Source organism: Balaenoptera musculus, chromosome 1, assembly GCF_009873245.2.
Source record: "Balaenoptera musculus isolate JJ_BM4_2016_0621 chromosome 1, mBalMus1.pri.v3, whole genome shotgun sequence".
In the NCBI taxonomy this organism is placed as follows: Eukaryota; Metazoa; Chordata; class Mammalia; order Artiodactyla; family Balaenopteridae; genus Balaenoptera; species Balaenoptera musculus.
The window spans coordinates 184,860,654-184,881,005 of record NC_045785.1 but is presented as its reverse complement, the minus strand read 5'-3'; the positions used below and the strand labels follow the sequence as shown (position 1 = coordinate 184,881,005).

General features: G+C 43.7%; 1 protein-coding gene across 4 annotated transcripts in view; it reads left to right on the top strand.

Moving 5' to 3' along the window:
* Positions 1–3,616: 3,616 nt before the first annotated feature.
* The window catches only part of KLHL12 (kelch like family member 12), a 28,889-nt gene continuing 12,153 nt past the window's right edge, over positions 3,617–20,352 (top strand). Inside the window, exons 1-5 of one of the 4 annotated variants that reach the window (XM_036847004.1) lie at positions 3,617–4,601; positions 6,716–6,959; positions 12,774–12,927; positions 13,962–14,179; positions 18,438–18,587. In XM_036847004.1, the coding sequence (XP_036702899.1) occupies positions 4,303–4,601; positions 6,716–6,959; positions 12,774–12,927; positions 13,962–14,179; positions 18,438–18,587 (1,065 nt within the window). In that variant the 5' untranslated portion in view covers positions 3,617–4,302. Of the gene's footprint in view, positions 4,602–4,879; positions 5,117–5,749; positions 5,771–6,715; positions 6,960–12,773; positions 12,928–13,961; positions 14,180–18,437; positions 18,588–20,352 lie in introns of those variants that run through there. The other 3 variants (XM_036846974.1, XM_036846983.1, XM_036846994.1) reach the window with 3 other exon arrangements.

Sequence of the window (20,352 nt, the reverse complement as noted above, 5' to 3'; positions counted from 1 at the left end):
CCAGTGAATGAGCCTAACTGAATTCCTAGCATCTGCTCCTCCAGACCGCTTTACGTGTCTCTACTTAGCGCCCAGACATTTCCTGGAGAAGTTAGTATGCTGTAGTAGTGTTCAATAATTAGAAGATATCTGCCTTGTGAACACCAAAGGCCTACTACATAATATTAATACTTTAGACTTCAGTTCTTTTAAAACTGCCCTGATTAAGGTGGTCTCGTCAAGAGGTTATTCCATGCCTTTTTGTGCCTTTGCAAATTGTCCTCAGCCTGACAACGAGTTCTGTTCATTGGATGCAAAAGGCCTGCAGTAGTCACTTCTGAGCTAGTGTAGGCATTGGATGGGAATGTTTTGTTTTTTTTTTAATTTAATTTCTGGCTACGCCAGGTCTTAGTTGCAGCACGAGGGATCTTCGTTGCAGCATGTGGACTCTTAGTTGTGGCATGTATGCGGGATCTAGTTCCCTGACCAGGGATCGAACCCAGGCCCCTTGCATTGAGAGCACGGAGTCTTACCCCCTGGACCACCAGGGAAGTCCCCAGATGGGAATCTTCTTGAGTTACAGAGTTGGGTTCACTTTAAGGGTCAAGTCTGTACAACTAGGAGAACAAGTGATCCTTTCCAAAAATAATCCAACTAGGCCAACAAATCTCTACCTCTGGTGGTAATCAGGGAAATGTAATTAAAACCAACCTGATAAACCATTTCACTCCTACCAGATTGGCACAAATTAAAAGTCCTAAGACTGAGTGTTGGTATGGATGTGGAGCAGACCAGATGCTGCTGGTGGAACCGTACATAGTAGGACCACTTTGGACATGGTGGAGTATACATGTTACAACATTCAAACATTACATGAAACAATACAATGTGAGATGCATCTGATATCTATCCTAGGTTACTTCATTTAAAAAATGCTGGTTCTGGGGTTTCCCTGGTGGCACAGTGGTTGAGAATCCGCCTGCCAACGCAGGGGACACGGGTTCGAGCCCTGGTCCGGGAAGATCCCACATGCCGCAGAGCAACTAAGCCCGTGTGCCACAATTACTGAGCCTGCGCTCTAGAGCCCGCGAGCCACAACTACTGAAGCCCGCGCACCTAGAGCCCGTGCCCTGCAACAAGAGAGGCCACCGCAGTGAGAAGCCCGTGCACCGCAGAGAAGAGTGGCCCCTGCTCGCCACAACTAAGAGAAAGCCCGCGCACAACGACGCAGCCAAAAATAAATTTTTTTAAAAATGCTGGTTCTGACCCACTAAGTTGTTTCATAACTCATCAATGGGTCACAACTCACATTTTGAAAAACATTACCCTTGAAAAACTTAGCTTGTACTAACAGATTCATTGTAGCTTTGCATAGTAGCAACATACTGCAGACAAGCCAACTGTCCAGAACTTTGAGTGGAAAAATAAATCTTGGTTTATTCTTATGATGAAACACTATTTAGCAGTGAGAGCTAGTTACAGTGATGACAACATGGTTGAATCTCAAGATTCGGAGGAGGGAGTGGGGCTACTTGGAGTAATACGTCTGGTGTGATTGCACTGATGTACCATCCAGAAATGTGCAAAGTTAATGATAGCTTAAGGGTATAAACATGGTAAATACTTTAAAAAAGGAAATGTTAATTCAGAAAAATGGTTACCTCTGAAGGGGAAAGGACAGGGTAACATACTGGATATTTCTAAAGTAAAGCTTATATTTATTAAATTGGAGTTGCATACCTGGGTGTTCATACTGTGATCACTTTTTCTTGCATATATAATAAGTATCTGTTTAATGCAAAACATTTTTAAGTTTAAAAAAGTACTTAGGGAGCTGATAGCAGAAGTCTCAAACTGCTGACCTGCAGGCCGCAAACATTCACAAACTTGACCTGTTCGGAAACAATCAACCTCGGCCCAATAGCGGCTGTGTCTTTACAGAGGGCTGCACTCTCAGGTTCATCCTCAGGCCCTACCCAGCGGTGTGGTCACCTGCCTGGCCCCTGGAGGCATCTGAGTTTGCAACCACTAGTATAGAAAGAACTGGAAGGAAACGAACCACATCTGGTCCAACTCCATCCATGTTGTACTTGAGGAAACATGAGACCCACAGCAATTGGTGAGACCCCACGTGTATGTGCTTCCTCAGCTTCCAGTAGACAGGACCAGGGAAACAGTCTGAGCGAGACATCTTCTTTGATGTCTTGAGCATCTTCTTTGTACTTTTCATGTTCTTTTATGTCTTTATTTTTAACCCTGTTAAGTAGATGGTATTATCCCATTCCACAGATGAAGAAATTAAGGCCCCAAAAGACCAAGACTTTTTCACAAGATGACAGACAGGATTGCAGTATCTGAATCCAGATCGTTCTGACTTAAACCCCAGGTTCTAAAGCCTCAGATCATTTAAAAATCCTGATTTCACTATCCCTTACCTTTACCAAAACTGCTAACTAGCAGCAGGTGAATATTACCTTCTTTCTCTAACTGCATGCTATGGTTCATTCACTTCCTAAATACTTGTTGAGGACCTGCGGTGTTCTAGACAATATAGGAGAAAAGTAAGTGATGACAGAAACACTGATAAGTTTTGATTAAAGAAAGGCCAAGAATGAAAGCTAAGAATCTGACTCTACCCTCTTCCTATCATTAAGTAAACAATTAGGGAAGAGACTAATCTCTAGCTATAGAACATCTATTGTCTTGCAGTCTAAGAAAGGTTCAGCACAGCCCTATGTTTGGGAGAAGTCCTTGATGTAAAAGCCGCTCACAGAGGATTCCCATCTCCCCCAGAAAGTGCCTTCCTTAGTATCTGTTATCACTGGTCAGGGGCAGGAACCAGCCCTTGGGAGGCATGAGGTAGGCCTGGGTGCAAATACACGATGAATTTCAAAGCAGCAGCTGGGGCCCTGCTGTGATTACATTAGTAATTAAGAGGCGCATTCTCATTTCTGCCATACTCTGGTGGCACAAAAATGCAATGCACTCTGCCTAGCTGGTTTAGAGATTTGACCTATATTCTACGTACTTGACCTAGAGTTCCACAGCGCATCCCCGTTTTCCCTTACTGAAACCCTTCAGTAGCTGTAAACACCCAGAGTCATCCCTGGAGTCCAAACAAAAAGGCAGGGCAATGTGTGGGAACCTGGCTGATTGACTCACCTCATCCAGACACACCCCTCCAACAATGGACTTAAGAAACTCAGAATCAGTCTGGGCTGTAGCGTACTGAGTCAGATGTCCAAACGACTAGAAATATTCTCACTTGAGGACCGTGTTCCCACAACTTAAGCACTCAAAACATGCTAGGGCTGTACCCTTGAAGAAAACAGAAGCCTGAACTAGTTCCCACAGTGTGCTGGCTTTCTTGCTAGCAGTTTCTCCATCTTTTACTCTCTGGAAAAGGAGTGCGCATATTCTAAACAAAGCCTCTTTTATTAAGTTCCCTCTCATATTTGGAAAAACACTCAGTTTAGCAGCCAGGAATTAGGCAATATCATTAAAGCATCTGGGTGCTATTCTGCAACCAGAAAACAAGGGATTATTTTTATTTAAATTATACATATTTTTAATTCACATGATGCAAAGTTCAAAAGGCATAAAAATATATAGAGGAAAACATCTCCCTCCCACCCTGTCTCCCAACCAACCAGTTCCTCTCTCCGAAGAAACTAATGTTACTACTCTATTTTGTATCATCATTCCAAATGCAATTGTTATACATATACAGGCAAATACGACTATTTATGTCTTCCCAACCTTTTTACACAACTAATAGCAAAGTATGCACACTTTTCTCAACTTCATGGTATTGAACTGTATGGATGTACTATACGTTACTGAACCAGTCCCCTACTGATGGGCTTTAAACTTTTTTTCAATACAGTCTACAAACAACCTTGCACACACATCATTTTACATGTGTGTGAATATATACACAGGATAGATTTATAAAAATCGCTGTTAAAGGATATCTGCATTCATCATTTTGGTGAACTTTTCCAAAATGCCCCCCATAAAACTTGTACCAATCCTGCACTCACAATATGTAAATCAGAGAGAATTTTAGATCAGAGATACGATATGAGAGATGGAAACACTACGTAAAATTAGACTGCTACCCACTTGGCTACAGTTTTATTATCCCTAAAGAATCAAAGGCCCCACAGAGGAAAACAGTACAAACACAACTGGTTTGGACCTTCAAATGAATTGAATCAAGGAACCTCATTCCCTTCTGAGCCACTGAGATAAGTGCGCCGAAATCAATCAGAAGCTCAGCATCCAAGAGCTGTGAAAGGCAGCAGAAGCGGAATAGGGGAGATGAGGACTCCTGGGACTTCTAAGAAGATCCTTCGCAATCTCCCTCGCAGTGTCCAGCTTCTAGGGACCGCAAGTTCCTTCCACTTAACTGTCTCGGACTGCAGAAGCAGAGGAGAACCACCCAGCAGTGATGACAGGCCCGATTGTGACACAGAGAACGCTGAAGTCCGTGGTCGCAGGACTCAGAGGATTCTCACCACAGCGATGGTCGACCCGAAAAGGCCATTGTGGACAATGGAAGTGAAGAAATTGGAAGCCTCCGTGGGTTTTCTCGACGTGAGAGGGCTCCTGAATACCTGTCAGGTAAAACACGCCCTGCAGTCAGCCCCTTAGCTTAGAAATCGCTGGAATCCTCTCAGTGCGCCGCGCCTCGCGGCCCTGGGGAACATCGTCTCAGCCGGTCACCTGGCTGGGGCTGCACCCCGGCCCTCGCGCCCGAACCCCCCTCCGCCCCCAGTTCTCCGTCCCCAGTCCCCCGAACCCTCCTCGCTGCTTTCTCCAGGCTCGCAGAAGCCGGCAATGCGCACCCGCGGGTCACGTGACGTGGCCACTCACGTGACGCGGGCGGGCGTGGCGTCATCACAGCGCGCGGCCGCCGGGACCGCGCCTGAGCCTCCGGGTCGGGGCGGCGGCGCTTGGGTTCTTCCCGGGCCGCCAGCTCGCCCCGCGCCCAGCCCACGGGCCGGAGCGCAGGTGAGTGGCCCCGGGGCGGCGGCCGACGCCCTTCCCTCCCGCCTCTCCCACCGTCGTCCCCTCCGGGCGAGGAGGAGTTTCCTGGCGTCCAGCGCCCAGACCTCCGCCTGCAGGCTGTCGGGTAGGACAGCATCGCTCCTCGCCCGCCGGGAAGGCGGCCCCTCCGCAATTCGACGCCGCCCAAGGCTTCCGCGGCGCAGCCGCTCCACCGGGAGGCTCGCGGGAGCCCTGGGCCAGGTCACCTCGGGGCGGAGGGCGGAGGTCGAGAACCCCGGGAGGGAGACCGAGCCGCGTTGGGGTCGCGTTGGTTTGACAGGCCGAGCCAGGTCGTAACCCCCCGAGAAAGTCTTCACCGTAAAGGGGGGGAGGGGGTCTGTGCAGACCTTTCTCACATCTCCAGAGTTGAAACTAAGTTGACTTAAGGAAAATCTTTTTGAAAATCATCTTATGCTTTGATGAATCACCTTTTCTGTAAAATGGGTCTTGCGGAGTGGTTGGAGCGCTCATAGAGTAATACGCTAAGTATAAACAGGAGTAGATGAGAATTTAGGATCTCGTTTTTCCTATTCATATGAAATTATGGTTGTGAGTTGTGGACTCTTGAAAACCATAGATTGACTTTATTTTCTTGGATCCTTTCAGAAAGTTTTGGATTCCACATAAGACAGACTCTCTTAATAACCACCCCATTTCATTCCCCAGAAATTGTCCTGGAAGCAAATAAACAACAACAACAAAAAAATAGTGGGACTAAAGCCTGTCAACAACCACGAAAGTACTTCTTACATTGGTTCTTTTTTATATGTAACCTGTTGATATTACTGAGTTCATTTAATTGATGCATACAGGTGAACTTTACAAGTGACTGGCTATGGCCGTAAAATTAGTAGTAGAGTTTTGATAGGTTTCTATCTTAGTAAGTCTCTCTCTCTTAGTATAGAAGAATTACTGCAAATACTGATTTGTTAATGCTGATTGATGTTTACTAATAGAGTAGGGAGACCCTTCTATACAAGAGCTTCAGTAGCTTAAGAGAAAGTTCATAAATAAGCTTGCATGGTTTCCATTATTCCGTATAGGTATTGGGTCCTCATCTGAAGTTTCACTTTAAGAAGAAATCCAGATATAGTTGGAAGTCATCATAAATAATTATTTGTGCGCTTCTTTAGAAAAGTTTATTTTTACTGATAACTGGCCTTTATTGCCCTAGGTTGAATATGCAGTTTTTCTTTTCCTGTGTTCTATTACTAACCATTTATTATACACTTGCTAGGAGAGAAAAAAATATATAAAACAGGGTCCCCACCCTCTAAATATTTACCTACTTAATCTACTTAAGGGTTAGGGTTATATTAAAAATAGCGATGTCACACCGTTAAGAAATTTTATCTTCTCATTTTATCATGTGAGACAGCAGCCTTGTGAAGATAGGCAGGAAATGTATAGTCTCTTTCTACTTACAGTACAGTTGAGTACTGAATACAATAAATGTCAAGTGGTTTGGGCACTCGATGATAATGGAATTCAGAGGAAGAAGAGATCATTTTTACTCGGGATAGTTAGTGGCTAGATTGTGTTGGTAATACCAGGAATAGGAGTGCTTCCTATCTGTGGATGTTTGAGTCTGATGGAGCCTCGTTAATTTGTAAAGCTAACTGAATATATTTAGTTTCTCCAGTCCTTCAAATATGCTCATTGTTGTTTTTTTTTTCTCTCTCTTGTACCTGCAGAATCCAAGGATCCCTTTCATTCTCTCTCCATATTGCCTGATGGGAGGCATTATGGCCCCCAAAGACATAATGACAAATACTCATGCTAAATCCATCCTTAATTCTATGAACTCCCTCAGGAAGAGCAATACGCTCTGTGATGTGACACTGAGAGTGGAACAGAAAGACTTCCCTGCCCATCGGATTGTGTTGGCTGCCTGCAGCGATTACTTCTGTGCCATGTTCACCAGTGAGGTAAGTGGTGAGTCATCTCCTCACAGGTGGAACCTCACACATGTCACTTCACAGTTGTCTCATTTCACTGAATAAAATAGTAGAAGTTTGATGTAATAGTGAATTTCTGTAGTATGGTGTTAAATGGGCCGACTCTGGATAAGATCTGCCACTTGACTGTGCCTTAGTTTTCTCATCTTTGAATGAGGGATAATAGTAATACACAATAGCATACGGTTACTGTTACAATTACTTGAGAAAATTACATATGACGTGCTTAGAACAATGTCTAGCACGTAGTAAAACAAATACCAGCTATTGGATTTTACTTACTGTTTTGTAAATTTGTTTTCCTTCTTCTAAAGTTTAATATTTTAAAGTGAATACTGGGGAAGAGGGAGGGGGGAAGGAAAGAGGAGTGAGCCTCAGTCCTCATCCCATTTCTTCGAACAATATGTGGAGAAAATCAGTCTTCATTCTACCAGTGAAGGCTTTAGAGTAATTGCAAATGAGAGGGAGAGGGCTTAGTGCCTGACTGTGTGGGTGTGTGAAGTATCACCTAGAAAAAGATGCTGGCTCTGGAGCACAAGCCTTTAACAAGGGAATTAAAACAGGTTGGCTTGGCAAGAAAAGAGGTAGTGCTCACAAAGTATTAGGAAAAAGACTGCCTTAGTAATTGCCTGGCAAGACAGCTAAGATGTGAAGGAGGCTGCTGGGTGAATCGTGAGGGACTCAGCTGAGCAGAGGGGAGCACTGCAGACCTCAGCTCCCAGTATCTCAAGTCTGATTTTTTAATTTTAAATAAATTGTCTTGATTCCTTTTTAAGCTTGAATGGTGAGTACACCACTGTTGATTATATCGTTTATCTCTACTTATATGTATGGCTGACATATTTCATTACAGTAACACTTTTTTAAAAATCCTCTCAACCACCAGTGTTTTATCAGTGCGGGTGTTGCTGGTGACCTGAGTGGGAGAGATCGTGTCACGAAAATGTCAGTAACTGCCTTTTACGGGCAGATGCTGTGTTAGGTGATTGTCGCATCCCACTCACCCCAGGGGTAGTTGTTACCGTCTCATTTTACAAATGAAGAAATAAGGTCTCAGGTGCTAAATGCCTTATAGCTTGTAAACGGTAGAGGGGATTTAATCCTGAATTAACTTAGCTTGATTCTAATTTTGATGTTCTAATTGTAAAGCCAGAGTCGTGTGTGATGCTGAACCAGTGCTCAGGCACATGGCTGGCGGGGAGAACGCGGAAGCCTGGCACGTCGCCCCAGCAGATCCAGGCTAATTTTTTTTTCTTTTTTTAATATTTATTTATTTTTGGCTGCGCTGGGTCTTCGTTGCTGCGCGTGGGCTTTCTCTAGTTGCGGCGAGCGGGGGCTACTCTTCGTTGCGGTGTGCGGGCTTCTCATTGCAGTGGCTTCTCTTGTCACGGAGCACAGGCTCTAGGTGCGTGAGCTTCAGTAGTTGCAGCACTTGGGCTCAATAGTTGTGGCTTGCGGGCTCTAGAGCGCAGACTCAGTAGTTGTGGCTCGTGGGCTCTAGAGCGCAGGCTCAGTAGTTGTGACGCACGGGCTTAGCTGCTCCGCGGCATGTGGGATCTTCCCAGACCAGGGCTCGATCCCGTGTCCCCTGCATTGGCAGGCGGATTCTCAACCACTGCGCCACCAGGGAAGCCCCAGGCTAATTTTAAAGTGACCCTGTGCCGGGCGACATTACAGACCCTGTCCTGTACAGTATCCCAAGGAGCACCAGAAGCGCTGGTATTTAGCGGGGCGAGTGTCACGGCCGCCAGCAGGAAGCACTGCGGGCTCGGACTGCTGGCTGCTCACTGCACGTTGTGCATCCGGTCGTCACTCTTTCTCTGCACGTTCAGGAATTAGTGTGGAGTTCTGTAAAAGAACTCTCTTTTATTTTTTTTCTCACCAGTGATTATTTTATAGTCTTTCTTTAAAAACTGACATCAGGCAAGAAAGTGTCAAATGGTCTTGTCTTTTTCAACTGAGGTATAATTAATCTACAACGCTATGTTTGAGGTGCACAACATAGTAATTCATTATTTCTATGCAATATAAAATGATCACTGCAACAAATCTAGTTACCATCTGTCACTGTTCAAAGGTATTACAATATTATTCACTTTATTCCTCATGCTGTACATTTCATCTCTGTGACTCATTTATTTTGTAATTGGAAGTTTTTACCTCTTAATCTCCCTCATCTATTTCACTCATCCTCCTAGCCCCTTGAGTTTGTTTTTTTTTTTAATTGAAGTATAGTTGATTTACAACATTGTGTTAGTTTCACGTGTACGGCAAAGTAATTCAGTTATACGTGTGTGTTGTATATTCTTTTTCAGATTCTTTTGCATTATAGGTTATTGCAGGATATTGAATGTAGTTCCCTGTGCTATACAGTAGGTCCTTGTTGTTTACCTGTTTTATATATAGTAGTGTGTATCTGTTAATCCCAAACTGCTAATTTTCCCTCCCCCCCACTTTGGTAACCATAAATTTGTTTCCTGTGTCTGTGAGTCTATTTCTGTTTTGTAAATAAGTTCATTTGTATCATTTTTTTAAGACTCCATACAGAAGTGATGTCATATGGTATTTGTCTTTCTCTGTCTGATTTACCTCACTTACTATATGATAATCTCTAGGCCCATCCATGTTGCTGCAAATGGCACAATTGTTTTTATTACTATTTTATGGCTGAGTAATATTCCATTGTGTGTGTGTGTGTATACATACATACAGACACACACACATATATGTATACACACCACATCTTCTTTATCCTTTCATCTGTTGATGGACACTTAGGTTTCTTACATGTCTTGGTTATTGTAAATAGTGTTGCTGTGAACACTGGGGTGCATGTATCTTTTCAAATTAAAGTTTTCATCTTTTCCGTATATATGCCCAGGAGTATGATAACTCTATTTTTAGTTTTTTAAGAACTAAAGTATGATAACTATTTTTAGTTTTTTAAGAACCTCCATACTGTTCTGCGTACCCTTGCATTTAAGTTGTTTAAAGGAGTGGTTCCAGAGACCTGGACTTTTTTTTCTTTTTTTTAACATGTTTATTGGAGTATAATTGCTTTACAATGGTGTGTTACTTTCTGCTTTATAACAAAGTGAATCACAGCTATACATATGTATAGCTGAATAACAGCTATACATATACATATATCCCCATATCCCCTCCCTCTTGCCTCTCCCTCCCACCCTCCCTATCCCACCCCTCTAGGTGGTCACAAAGCACTGAGCTGATCTCCCTGTGCTATGCAGCTGCTTCCCACTAGCTATCAGTTTTACATTTGGTAGTGTATATATGTCCATGCCACTCTCTCACTTCGTCCCAGCTTACCCTTCCCCCTCCCCGTGTCCTCAAGTCCATTCTCTACGTCTGCGTCTTTATTCCTTTCCTGCCCCTAGGTTCTTCAGAATCTTTTTTTTTTTTTTTTAGATTCCATATATATGTGTTAGCATACAGTATTTGTTTTTCTCTTTCTGACTTACTTCACTCTGTATGACAGACTCTAGGTCCATCCACCTCACTACAAATAACTCAATTTTGTTTCTTTTTATGGCTGAGTAATATTCCATTGTGTATATATGCCACATCTTCTTTATCCATTCATCTGTCGATGGATACTTAGGTTGCTTCCATGTCCTGGCTATTGTAAGTAGAGCTGCAATGAACATTGTGGTACATGAACTCTTTTTGAATTATGGTTTTCTCAGGGTATATGCCCAGTAGTGGGATTGCTGGGTCATATGGTAGTTCTATTTTTAGTTTTTTAAGGAACCTCCATACCGTTCTCCATAGTGAATGTGTCAATTTACATTCCCACCAACAGTGCATGAGGGTTCACTTTTCTCCACACCTTCTCCAGCATTTATTGTTTGTAGATTTTTTGATGATGGCCATTCTGACTGGTGTAAGGTGATACCTCATTGTAGCTTTGATTTGCATTTCCCTAATGATTAGTGACGTTGAGCATTTTTTCATGTGTTTGTTGGCAATCTGTATATCTTCTTTGGAGAAATGTCTGTTTAAGTCTTCTGCCCATTTTTGGATTGTGTTGTTTGTTTTTTTGATATTGAGCTGCATGAGCTGCTTGTAAATTTTGGAGATTAATCCTTTGTCAGTTGCTTCATTTGCAAATATTTTCTCCCATTCTGAGGGTTGTCTTTTCGTCTTGTTTATGGTTTCCTTTGCTGTGCAAAAGCTTTTAAGTTTCATTAGGTCCCATTTGTTTATTTTTGTTTTTATTTCCATTTCTCTAGGAGGCGGGAGAGACCTGGATTTTAGGTTCAGTTCTCTTAGTAATTCTTTGTGAACCCTGGTGACCATCTAACCTCACTAGGTTGTCTGTAGAACGGAGTGATTGAACTTGGTGGCTTCTTCGTTCTCTTCCAGCCCTAAACTGCTCCTTAAATGTGGTGCACCTGAAAGAGCACAGGGTGAGGCAGGAGGCCTGGCTTTGATCTGTCGCTTATTAGTTGAGGCCTTGGTTAAGTCACATAACTTCGCTGAACGTTAGATCCTTTATGTCTTAAAGGGCAGTAATATCGGACCTGACTGCCTTACCAGTTTGCTGTGAGAATCAGATGAAATAATAATAAATGAGAGGCACCCTGAAAAATTGTAAAGCAAATATTAATGTGAAATACTACAGTTGCTCTAAGTTATTACATAGTGATCTCATTTACATATTTAAGCTATTTGGCTAATGGGAATATAGTTTATTGACTAAGAAATTCCTGACATAAATGTACTCATATGTTTCTGTTTGTAAATACTTATACTGTGTTAAATGTTAGTAAAATGTTTTTCCAAAATAATGTACTGGTGACTTTTTGTATTGTTAGGGATTTATTTTGTTCTTGGCTTTGGTAGAGAATACTTTCTGATTATTGTTCTGGGCTGATGATAAAGACATTTAGTTCATAATGGACGTGCACTGGAATTTTGTAAGTAATTGGAATTTCTAAACTAAGGTTACAATCGAGTAAAATTTTTGTGAGGTAATCAGTTTTCAGATAGTTTACTGTCCTGTAAAACTGAAGATTTCTACCATTAGCTAAACCATTTTCTATGATTATCTGGCCTCAACTACACTCGTAACTCCAAGGATATAGTCTAGACTAAATGTACCACCAGTAATTCGGTAATCCCAAAAGAGAGTCAACCCAGTATTTTAAAAAGTATCACACAATCCTGTTGTCTTCAGTGGTACAGCAGACGCCCTCTCAAGATGACCTGCGTGTAGTCTAGGGACAGATAGGGCCGTGCTGGCTCATCCTGGAGGGTCTGGAGCTGGAACTCCTGGGGCATCTACAAGCATGAAATCTCAGTGAAGTTTGTGTTTCATCTTAAAAGCTCACGGACACTAGTGGCATGCTCATGGCAACTTTTGGTTCTATTTGGTGTTACGTCTGTATTTGTTTTAGTATGAAAGCAGCATTTAAAATTATTCACAAGTAAAATTAATATTCCAGGAAGGTGTCACCTCTGTGTCTTCTTGGGTTACACATAGCTCCCCCCTATTTGAAAAGCTACAAATATATGCCGTGTTTGCTTTGTACAAATCAAACAAAATAGTCGATCTTTTTTTTTAGATCTTTCAGCACATAAGACAAAAATAGGATTTGAATTCCCAAAGCATAAAATTTCTAATCTGATTCTTAGGCGTTGAGCCAGGGTTCCTCTGATATTCAGTTAATATTGTTAATGTCCCTTCAAGCTCTTGTATATGAGACTCTGCGTTAATCTTGTGGAATTATAACCACCATGGTTTCATACCCTTTGAACTTTCAGCTTTCAGAGAAGGGGAAACCGTATGTAGATATCCAGGGTTTAACTGCCTCGACCATGGAAATCCTGTTGGACTTTGTGTACACTGAGACCGTGCACGTGACGGTGGAGAATGTCCAGGAACTGCTCCCTGCAGCCTGCCTGCTTCAGCTGAAAGGTACAGATGCTAAACTTGTTCGTGCCACAGTGACCCTGGAGATGTTTAAAATTCGTGATGTAAACTTAATCGTGAAAATTAAGGAGACAGACTGTGGGCCTCATGTTTACTGCCCATGGCACAGAAGTTGAGATTTCGGTTGCAGTATAGAGTAGCCTCCAAATGTGAGTCTTTGGCTCTTTGGAAGAGAGCATTTACTTTTTGTTTTTAAAAAAGTGGAGGAGGGGATAATAGATGCCTTTCCTTCCATATATGTGCACAGCAGCCCTGCAGGGAAACACAGAAAACTGATACGTGTCGTTGCCTCCGTGGAAGGGAACTAGATGACCAGGTGGGTAGGGAGGCTAGGGCGGCTATTCACATAAACCCTTCTGTGCCTTTAATTTGTTGAATCATATAAATTATCAATTAAAAATTTAAATTGACACACAAAAGTGAAAGTGTAAAGTTTTCACAGGATTGGAGATGATCCCCCTTCCAGTTCCCAACCTGTCTGTCCCTAACCTCCAGTTCTGTTTCTGTTATTTTCAGTTTTTCATACATGATTGAAACTGTGTGAAGTTTTTGCATTAGTGCACAGCTCTAACATTAATTTTATATTCTGAGCTTTTCAGTTAGACAAATATGAGATTGTTATCAGTATCTCCTATTTTTCCTTCACCGGAGTCTTTTAGTAAGTTTTCATGTGGAGTAGAAATTAGGTACACTATGCTAAATTAAGTTGGTTTTATAGCTTGATTCCCAAGAGTTTTATAGGCATGTTTGTTTAATTGTGGCAGTGTCCATAGAAGCAATTCGTCTTGCTGTACTTGTTCTAATGCAGCAGCAGACATTTGTAAAGTCCTTGCAGAAGGCCACACAGCACGTAAGACAAAAATAGGATTTGAATTCCCAAAGCATAAAATTTCTAATCTGATTCTTAGGCGTTGAGCCAGGGTTCCTCTGATACTACGTGGAGATGTTGTGATCCAAGAATATAGGCCCATCCACCTGGCCGAGTGTCCTCAAGGACTCATTGTCTTTGTCTGTCCTAGGCGTGAAGCAAGCCTGCTGCGAGTTCTTGGAAAGCCAGCTGGACCCTTCTAACTGCCTGGGTATCAGGGACTTTGCGGAAACTCACAACTGTGTTGATCTGATGCAAGCAGCTGAGGTTTTTAGCCAGAAGCATTTTCCTGAAGTGGTGCAGCATGAAGAATTCATTCTTCTCAGTCAAGGAGAGGTGGAAAAGCTCATCAAGTGTGATGAGATCCAGGTACAGTCTTGGCTTGGCATTAGCTCTCTTCAGGACTGGGCCAGAAGACCAGAAAGCAAGGTGGAGTTGTTGTACTTCTGTAGCAGGGTCCATATTAAGCTCTAAGGTTTCATTAAATGTCCCTGAAATTACATGCCAAACGTATTTGCATATTTATGGAAGGGAGTTCGCTACCTCCCTCAATGAAATTTATGATCCCAGTGGTTAAGAATCACTATTAAACAGTATGGAATACGCATTTTAAAACATTTACCAAGAATGTCTTCCTATATAGCAATCACCATGCCAGGTGCTGGGGAGCCAAGAGTGAGTAAGACACAGTCCTGTTTTCAGAGAATTCACAGTGTAGTAGTAGCGACAGACAAAAAGACAAAAATGATGACTGAGCGTCAGGAGAATAACGAGCCTATTCAAAGGGAGGAAATTCCATAGAGGAAAGAAGAAAACCTTCTGGATTTAAATGAGATTGTAAAGGAAGTGGATTGAAAAGGACGGGCAGGAAGTTGGAGATCGTGAGCCAGAGCCAGCTGACTGGCGCCCATGGGAGCAGAGGGCCCCGCGGACCGGGCGTTGAAGCGGACCGGGCGTTGAAGCGGCAGGGTCCTGCCTGGTGTGCCAGAGCGCTCAGGGGTGCAGCCCAGCGGAGAGGGAGCCTTAGTCCCCCGCAGAGCGGTGGTCGCGTGTAGATCTGTAGTTAGGTTGGGCGTTGGAGTGAGTGCAGCAGGGGCTGTACGTGTCGCGGAAGCCAGGCATTCCTCTCCAGTGCTCCAGCCCTCTGGTTAGAAGCTTCTGGAAGACACCTAGCAGAGCCAAGTGCTGGGGAGGGGTCCACCTGTTGGGTTTGTTTTCCCCAGTGAGGAGACATTCGATTCTCTAAGGAGGCTAAGAGTTCTTTTATTTTTTTTTCCTCTCTCACTCTCCTGAGATAATAATGAAAAACGACTTTAAACGTTTACTTATTTATTTATTTGTCTGCGCCGGGTCTTAGTTGCGGCATGCAGGCTCTAGTTCCCTGACCAGGGATCGAACCCGGGCCCTTGCGTTGGGAGCACAGAGTCTTAACCGCTGGACTGCTGGGGAAGTCCGGCCTCTGCAAATCTTGTTGAATTCTCAGAACTGTGTCCATTTTTCAGAGGAGGAAACTGGCGCTGTGGTTAGTCATCACCCTCACACAGCCAGGAGGGGCAGGACGAGCACCGCCCATCTGCACCCCCAGTCTCTTCTCTTAACCACGGAGCTGTGAGCTGTGTTTCTATCTGACCAGATCTGGAAGTAGTCACAGCAACCGTTTATTTTAGAACAGTGGAGACTGGGGGATAAAACCGGATGGAACAGGGAGGGCAAACAACTGACCTCTGCAGAAGCCGGGATGAACTCTTTTGTACGGTCTTCCTTAAGTGTCCAGCGAGACTGGCCTTTGCTTTTTTTCAGCAAATGACATTTTTTCTCTTTCATATACCAGCCAGAAGCAGGAACCAGATGTCTGGCCCCAGGGCTAACGCTTCCTCTGGACCATGTAAAACAATAGTACTTGAAACAATGGAGGCAGCGTGTCACATTGTTTAAAACAACACGGGGCTTCAGGGTCACACTGGGGTTTGGGCTTGGCTGTGTGACGCGTGTCCCCTAACCCCTGACCTTCAGATACCTCTCCCATAAAATGTAGGTAATAGTCGTACTTAGTATGTAGGGCTGTTCTGAGCATTAAATAAGAATGTCAGTGCCTGATACATTAACGAAGTCTCTGGGAAAATTTATTATGGAGAATATCTTCTCCATAGTGAAGCATTAGTGTTGGGGGTTTTTCTTCCCAGTTTAGCTCTTTCTCTGCAATTCTAGTTTGTTCTGTCCTCAGTAAGATCAAGGATCTCTGCTCATGATTGAAAAACCCCATTTTAAATGGATATATCTAATTTAAACCTAGAATGTGTCAGAGTCTAGCACACAGCTGTTCAGAACTATTAGCCTGTCGTCCTTGCCTTTAACCAAAGTTTATTTAAAAAATCATGACCACCCTTCTGCACCCTCACCTCGTGTAACCCGTGAGTAGGCTGGGCTAGTTTGCCGTCCCATAAATTTGGTTACGCAGATTCTGTCGTCACTGCCGTAGTCTAAGCATCGTCACCTTTTGCCTGATGGACCCGAGTAGCCTCTAACTGGCCTCCCAGCTCTTAGCCCTTCTAAACCGCCCTCCCGTGGCTCTCAGAGTAATCTTTACCAGACATCAGTGTGGCCCAACACTGGCCTACTTGAAGCCTCTTAACGGTTTAGAGTGAAATCCAGTCTCCTGATGCTCTGTTTACTTCTCCAGCTTGATCTTTTTCGTCCCCTCCCTCATTCATTCTGCCACACCAACCTCTGTCGTTTCCCAAGCTGTCCAATAGAAAGTTCTGTGAAGATGGAAAGGACCTGTGTCTGTGCTGTCCAGTTCACTGACCAGTAGCTACAGGTGGCTGTTGAGCACTTGAAATGTGGCCAGTGTGACAGAGAGGCTGAATTTTTTTTTTTTTTTTTTTGGGCACGTTCATTGCTATTAAGGACAGACTTTTGGGGTTTTGGGGGGTTTTTTAGCCACACCACACGGCTTTCGGGATCTTAGTTCCCCGACCAGGGATCGAACCTGTGCTCCCTGCAATGGAAGCGTGGAGTCCTAACCACTGGACCACCAGGGAATTCCCGAAGCTGAATTTTTAATTTAACTTCATTTTAATTAATGTAGATGTAAATAGCACACGTGGCTCATGGCTACTGTGTTGGACAGTGCAGTTGTAGGGCTTTTCCAAGTGCTTTCTGTCTGCCCCGAGGCTAACTGCTACTCTTCCATCAGGTTTAAACCTATTGCTCCTGAAGGGAGGCATTCCCTGTGCCGTCAGCCTAAATGAAGAAATCTCGTGTTATTCTGTCTCATGGCCCCTGTACTTTTCCTATGTGGTACATAATGACAGAATGGGATTGTTCATTTTTCTGATTTAACAGTTATCTCCCCACTTAAGAGGAAGGTTCATGTCTGATTTTTTCACCGTTGTATAATTAACCCTCCACAATTCCTGGCACTAGTAGGTGTTTGGTAAATCCATCAAATGAATGAACATTCTGAAACATTTTCTGTATTTTCAGTTCTTGAGAGAAGTCCACAGAGTGATGTCTTTGTCTGGGCACTGTCACACTCTGAAAGTTATCTCCGAGCAGACACACTCTAGGGGCTGATGGAGGGACACAGGCCTAGTCCTCAGGTGTCAGTCTCGGGGAGGTACTAGGTGTTACTGTACCTTGTGCTTGTCCGGGGACGTAATGTAGGTTTTTTAGGGTGTGTCTTATCCAGTCTGTCATATGTAGCTTAGACCTAAGTTCCCCAAATTATTAATTATATGTGTCATCTCAAATAGCATGGTGCCTAATACAGAGTAGTTGCTCAAATACTAATTGACGGTGCTTTGAAGACCCTGCACGCTTTACGATGCCGTAAGGGAAGTTCCTGCTCACAGCCTTGGCTGAGGGGTCCGAGAGTGAGCATGGAGGTCCTTAGACAACACCTATGAATAAAAGTTATTTTAAGAGCCAGTTTCGGGGGCTTCCCTGGTGGCGCAGTGGTTAAGACTCTGGCTGCCAATGCAGGGGACACGGGTTCGATCCCTGGTCCGGGAAGATCCCACATGCCGTGGAGCAACTAATCCCGTGCGCCACAACTACTGAGCCTGCGCTCTAGAGCCCGCGAGCCGCAACTGCTGAGCCTGCGTGCCACAACAACTGAAGCCCGTGTGCCTAGAGCCCGTGCTCTGCAACAAGAGAAGCCACCGCAATGAGACGCCCATGCACCGCAACGAAGCCTAGCCCCCGCTCGCCGCAACTAGAGAAAGCCCACGTGCAGCAACGAAGACCCAACACAGCCAAAAATAAAAATAAACAAAATAAATAAAATTTTTTAAAAAAAGAGCCAGTTTCGAATAGGGCAACAGATTCCCCCTTCCCCTGCTGAAGTTTCAGAAATGACCAGAAAAAAATTCAGGAATGGGGAAAATTCTGAATTAAAAGCCGATTTGTGACTGATGGTCTATTAGGTACTATCTCTTTTAGATTTTTTTCACCCAGTCTGACTATAACTCTCTTCATGATCTCAGCAAGTTGTGTCTGAAACGATTGTTTTCCCAAGAGCCTACTTATTTCTGAGAGATGGGAAATAATGGTGGCGGGAATGGGGCGGGAAGGGAAGGGAAGCGAGGTTACAGAGCAGCCCCACGATGTGGTCACACACTCGCAGGTGGATTCTGAAGAGCCGGTCTTCGAGGCCGTCATCAACTGGGTGAAGCACGCCAAGAAGGAGCGGGAAGAGTCTTTGCCGGACCTGCTGCAGTACGTCCGTATGCCCCTGCTGACCCCCAGGTACATCACGGATGTCATAGATGCCGAGGTGAGTCACACAGGACCCAGGACTGTGGGCGTCTCTTGTAGCTTCGTGTCGTGAACTCAGAACTGGTCACCTCAGAGGAGGCACGAGCGTCCTGGGAAGCATGTCCCGGGGGGCCCGGGGCAGGGAGTCTGCAGGCGGTCGCTTGGCCAGTCAGTCTCCTGGCAGAAATGAAAGTCTATGACTTAATTTAATTTTGTGCTTTGTTGTCTTTTCACTTTACGTGCTCCTCAGTGTTTTGCATAAGCAACATTGGATGATAAGTTTTGTCCCCTTCTCTGTTAAACAGAAATTGTTCCAAATTGCCTCGGAAAAGATGCTTTGCTTATCTAGTCTCTATTTTTGACTTCTGGTGAGGCCAGCATGAAAGGAGTTTGATGCATTTATTGGGTTGGCCAAAAGGTTCCTTCAGTTTTTAAGTAAAAATAAAAGACACATTTTTCATTTTCACCAAGAACTCTATTGAAAACCGTATTCACCGTTTTGTTCCACTACCTTCTGCCGTTTTCCAGGCAACTTCATAATTCCATCTTCCCAAAACTTTTTATCTTTTTGAGCAAAGAACTGTTCCAGGTGCATTTTACAGTATTCCAGGGAATTGGAATTTTTTCCATTAAGAGAATTTTGTAAAGACCAAAATAAGTGGAGATCCGAAGGTACAATGTCTGGCAGGTGAATCAGAACTTCCCAGCCAAGCTGTAACAGTTTTCGCCTGGTCATCAAAGAAAAATGCAGCCTTGCTTTATCCTGATGGAAGATTATGTGTTTTCTGTTGACTAATTCTGGATGCTTTTTGTCGAGTGCTGCTTTCAGTTGGTCTAATTGGGAACAGTACTTGTTGAAATTAATCATTTCCTTTTCCGGAAGGAGCTCATCATAGAGGACTCCCTTCCAATCCCACCATATACACAACATCACCTTCTTTGGATGAAGACCGGCCTTTGGTGTGGTTGGTGGTGGTTCATTTCACTTGCCCCACGATCTCTTCCATTCCACATTGTTGTACACTATCCACTTTTCATCGTCCGTCACAATAATTAAAAACGGAACATCTTTGTTACCTTTCAGTAGAGAATTGCTTACGGTAATACGGTCAAGAAGGTTTTTTTCCCCTTAATACTGAACCCAGACATCAAAGCAATTAACATAACCAAGCTGGTGCAAATGATTTTCAATGCTTGATTTGGATATTTTGAGTATGTCGGCTATCTCCCGCGTGGTATAACGTTGATTTTCTCAATGAATGTCTCGATTTGATCACTATCTACTGGTCTGCCAGACCGTGGAGCATGGTCCAGTGAAAAATCTCCAGCATGAAACTTTGCAAACCACTTTTGACGCATTCGATTAGTCACAGCACCTTCTCCATACACTACACAAATCTTTTTCTGCATTTCAGTTGCGTTTTTAACCTTTCTTGAAATAATAAAGCATAATATGCCAAGAATGTTTTTTTTCTTCCGTCTTCAGTATTAAAATGGCTACACAAAAATTCACCAATTTTGATAAGTATTTTTTTTTAATGCACACTGATATGACAGCTGTCACAATACAGTCTAACAAAATTGTTTCGAATGAAGTTAAAGACAGCTAAGTGCTACTAGAGCCAGCTTACGAGAAAACCGAACGAACTTTTTGGTCAACCCAATAATATCAACTTGGATCATATCGTGTTTGTTTATAAGTGTTTCTCCAGCCTGAGATCTCGGTGGTGCGTTTTCTGACCTTCACCATGCGCATTACCTGGACGGTACCCTGGGGGCCGCTG